Source organism: Odontomachus brunneus, unplaced genomic scaffold (genome assembly GCF_010583005.1).
Source record: "Odontomachus brunneus isolate Ranch 3 - 2012 unplaced genomic scaffold, Obru_v1 Obru_scaffold_147, whole genome shotgun sequence".
Classification (NCBI taxonomy): domain Eukaryota; kingdom Metazoa; phylum Arthropoda; class Insecta; order Hymenoptera; family Formicidae; genus Odontomachus; species Odontomachus brunneus.
Window position 1 is genome coordinate 73260 of NW_022639597.1, and position 3029 is coordinate 76288.

General features: G+C 36.3%; 1 protein-coding gene across 20 annotated transcripts in view; it reads right to left on the minus strand.

Moving 5' to 3' along the window:
• LOC116850500 (CUGBP Elav-like family member 2) overlaps positions 1 to 3029 on the minus strand; it is a 561960-nt gene that overhangs the window by 10084 nt on the left and 548847 nt on the right. For 14 of the 20 annotated variants that reach the window (XM_032828833.1, XM_032828836.1, XM_032828835.1 and 11 more), the window contains 2 exons: positions 2324 to 2353; positions 688 to 810 (listed from right to left, as the gene is read on the minus strand). In XM_032828833.1, coding sequence (XP_032684724.1) covers positions 688 to 810; positions 2324 to 2353 — 153 coding nt within the window. The remainder of the gene's footprint in view (positions 1 to 687; positions 811 to 2323; positions 2354 to 3029) is intronic. The other 6 variants (XM_032828853.1, XM_032828851.1, XM_032828849.1 and 3 more) reach the window with 1 other exon arrangement.

Consider the following 3029-nt stretch of genomic DNA (forward strand, 5'->3'; position numbering starts at 1 on the left):
GGAAAATAGGTTACACATATGATATTATAAAAGAATACGTGTGTAACGCAATTTCACAAGCTCTCTCTCTGATATTCGCAACTGTGGCATCGTAACATCTTCGGTTATTCAATTCTTTTACGAGCGTATACCTTGTGCGCTGGGATACATGGACATTTTCGATAGGCACATGCGAACCTACCGATTGTCTTTTTCCAAACACTCATTTCGTTCACCTCCACACTCTGTTATTTTCCGTGATTAATTGTTCTAATCACAAAACAGTTAATTTTGATACCTCGCGCTTGTATTGATCGCATAGTACGAATTGACATGTGTCAATTCAAGAAGTGAACGACACGAGAGACTTGACGTGAAACAAAAAGAAAAGAGACAGAAAAAGAGAGAAAGAGAGAGAGAGAGAGAGAGAGAGAGAGAGAGAGAGAGAGAGAGAGAGAGAAAAACGTGGACAATTCACAGAAATGCATATCCAGGCAGTTTTTCTACTCGTTTATTACTCACTATGCAATTCTTTCTTTTCCACGGTCACCGTCGTCTTTCCAATGAGAGCTTTAATGCGCACAGTTTACTCGTTAGAAGACAGCACTTTTTTTGCGTGTTCACGTAGACCACAGAGAGGCGCGGTCTGAGCTGCGTACGACGCTTCTCTGTGTATACGAAAAATGCTCTATGAACTATAATAATTACCTGCATATTGCTGCAAACTGGAATAAGCGTTGCTTAGCGAGTCTTGAAGCCCGTTTAGTGGTGTGCCCGTCAAAGAGTTGAGCGTGAGGGATGTCACAGGACTGAGACTGCCCCCGGTAGACCCTTGAAGACGAACACCAAGGTTATATTACTTTTCATCGATCCCCAAGTGCGCAAATGATGCCCAAGCCTAATTAACTCCGAGGCATGCTGCGACGTCGCGAAAACAGTGAACGTCGCTATTCCGACTTTGTTATCACTAGTTATCACGATTAGAGACAGGAAGCTGCTCGTACTTGTGCGATAAATTAGTGCTACTATATAGTGCTATAAGATCATCATTTCGAATAGTTCGAAATTGTATTCTTAACGCAACAGAGTTTCTATCTTTTTTTTTCTCCATTAAGTGCGAATAGCATTGCAGGCGGTTTTGACTGGATCCAAACTGGACGTTACACGTTTTAAAATAAACGTTATGAGTAAAATTTTAGGTGGCTCTCTTGTGCACTGAACGATTTATAGGAAGATCCAATTTATATAAAGACATTTTGAATATGCATGAATAAGTAAAATCATGAAAATTGCGAAATATAGGGCACACAAAATATTCTGTTTCATAACTTATTCGGTTTAATGATTGAAATCTCAAAGCATAAATATTTATCTCCGTGATACTGACGAAGAAATATGCAACGATGCAAGAACGATAAAAACGACTTAAAGATAGATCATATAATACATTTTCATGCGTGACTGAAATGGTGAAAAAAAAGAAAATCACGCGCTAATCCCCAGGTTAATTGCGAGAAGCGTTTCAAGAAAAAACAGTCATATTTTTCTTTTTCCTTATGACAACAGGCATACGTTACGTTGTCGTAAATGCTTATTACGGATAATCATGCGCCCGTTAATTGCGATAAGCGTTTGCGCGTAAATCATCTATATTCAATACATCTCAAATAGACATTAATTCCGAGTCCGATATATACATATTGTTAAAACTACGGTTTACGATATTGATGAAGGATAAAAGTATATTCCTGAAAGCTCCAACCGGGTCTCGCCAATTAATGCGTCATTCAATGTTCGCGAAAGTTTTTTTACGACAGCAAATCAGCGCGCAACGACAATCAGTTACTAATTAATAAAATAGACATGGTTGTCCATGTTTATAAATAAAAAAAAAAAATATATATATATATATATATATATATATATATATATATATATATATATATATATATACAGGATATCACGAAATTATATCACACTGTCGCCGTTCATTATGGATCAATTTGGACTTGTCCTCTTCTGTAAAAAATTTTTCACCATCTTTTGATATATAATATATAATTTATTCTTGAATGAATATTTCAAGAACAAAGTAGATCAACATAAGTTGATCAAAATTAATCAAATTAGGGGAGACCCGCTTGATTAAAACTGCGACAAACAATGATCATCAATATTGCAATACAAAATATACGAGAGACGATAATGAGAAATGTACAAGAGTGAAGAACATAGACGGGAAAGGGACTTGAAAAAAAAAGATAACGAAGAGAAGATATGTCACGTGTTGCGATACACTAAAGAATACGAGTCAAACAGTTTGTCTTCCACGAACTTGTCTCACCTGTATTTCCTGTTTTTCCCAGAAGAGCAGCTACGCACGAAAAAATATGCAGTGTTAAAATTACGATGTATGTTTACATTAAAAAAAGAAAAAAGAAATAAGGAGCGTAAAATGCGATATTAGTGAAATTCGTCATCTGAACGTGTTGAAGACACGGGAATAATGAAACGCGTTTCTGTCTCTCTCTGTGACTTGTATCTATTGCATACAAATTCACATAACAGCGGTAATATAATATATAAGAACCAAGACGATAATTCTTACAAATAAACATGTAAATATTATATGCATCATACTCTCTCTTATATAAATTCGTGTGCAATATTTCTGATATACGATTCCTTTCTTTTCTAGTGATCGCGTGCAAATGTAATTCGGGAAACTCGTGAACTCATAGATATCGTTGTAAGAATTTAACAATTCAAATTTCGAATAAGAAGTAGAAAAGAAAATAACCGATTTAAACCACCGATAAATCATCGATATGGTCGATTGCCGACAGAAAATAATCGATATTCATATTATTGCAAATATTCAAGACTGATTTTTAACATCTGACATTTTCGTACTCGACCAATTCCCCACGTTAATCGGAGCCCACCAATCGCTTCATCGATCGCTCTGTAATAGCCAGTATCTTACACTTGGGAAGATCGTTTTGTGCACGGTGCTCGATCGCGAGTAAGATCACAGGGCAGTGGCGGGG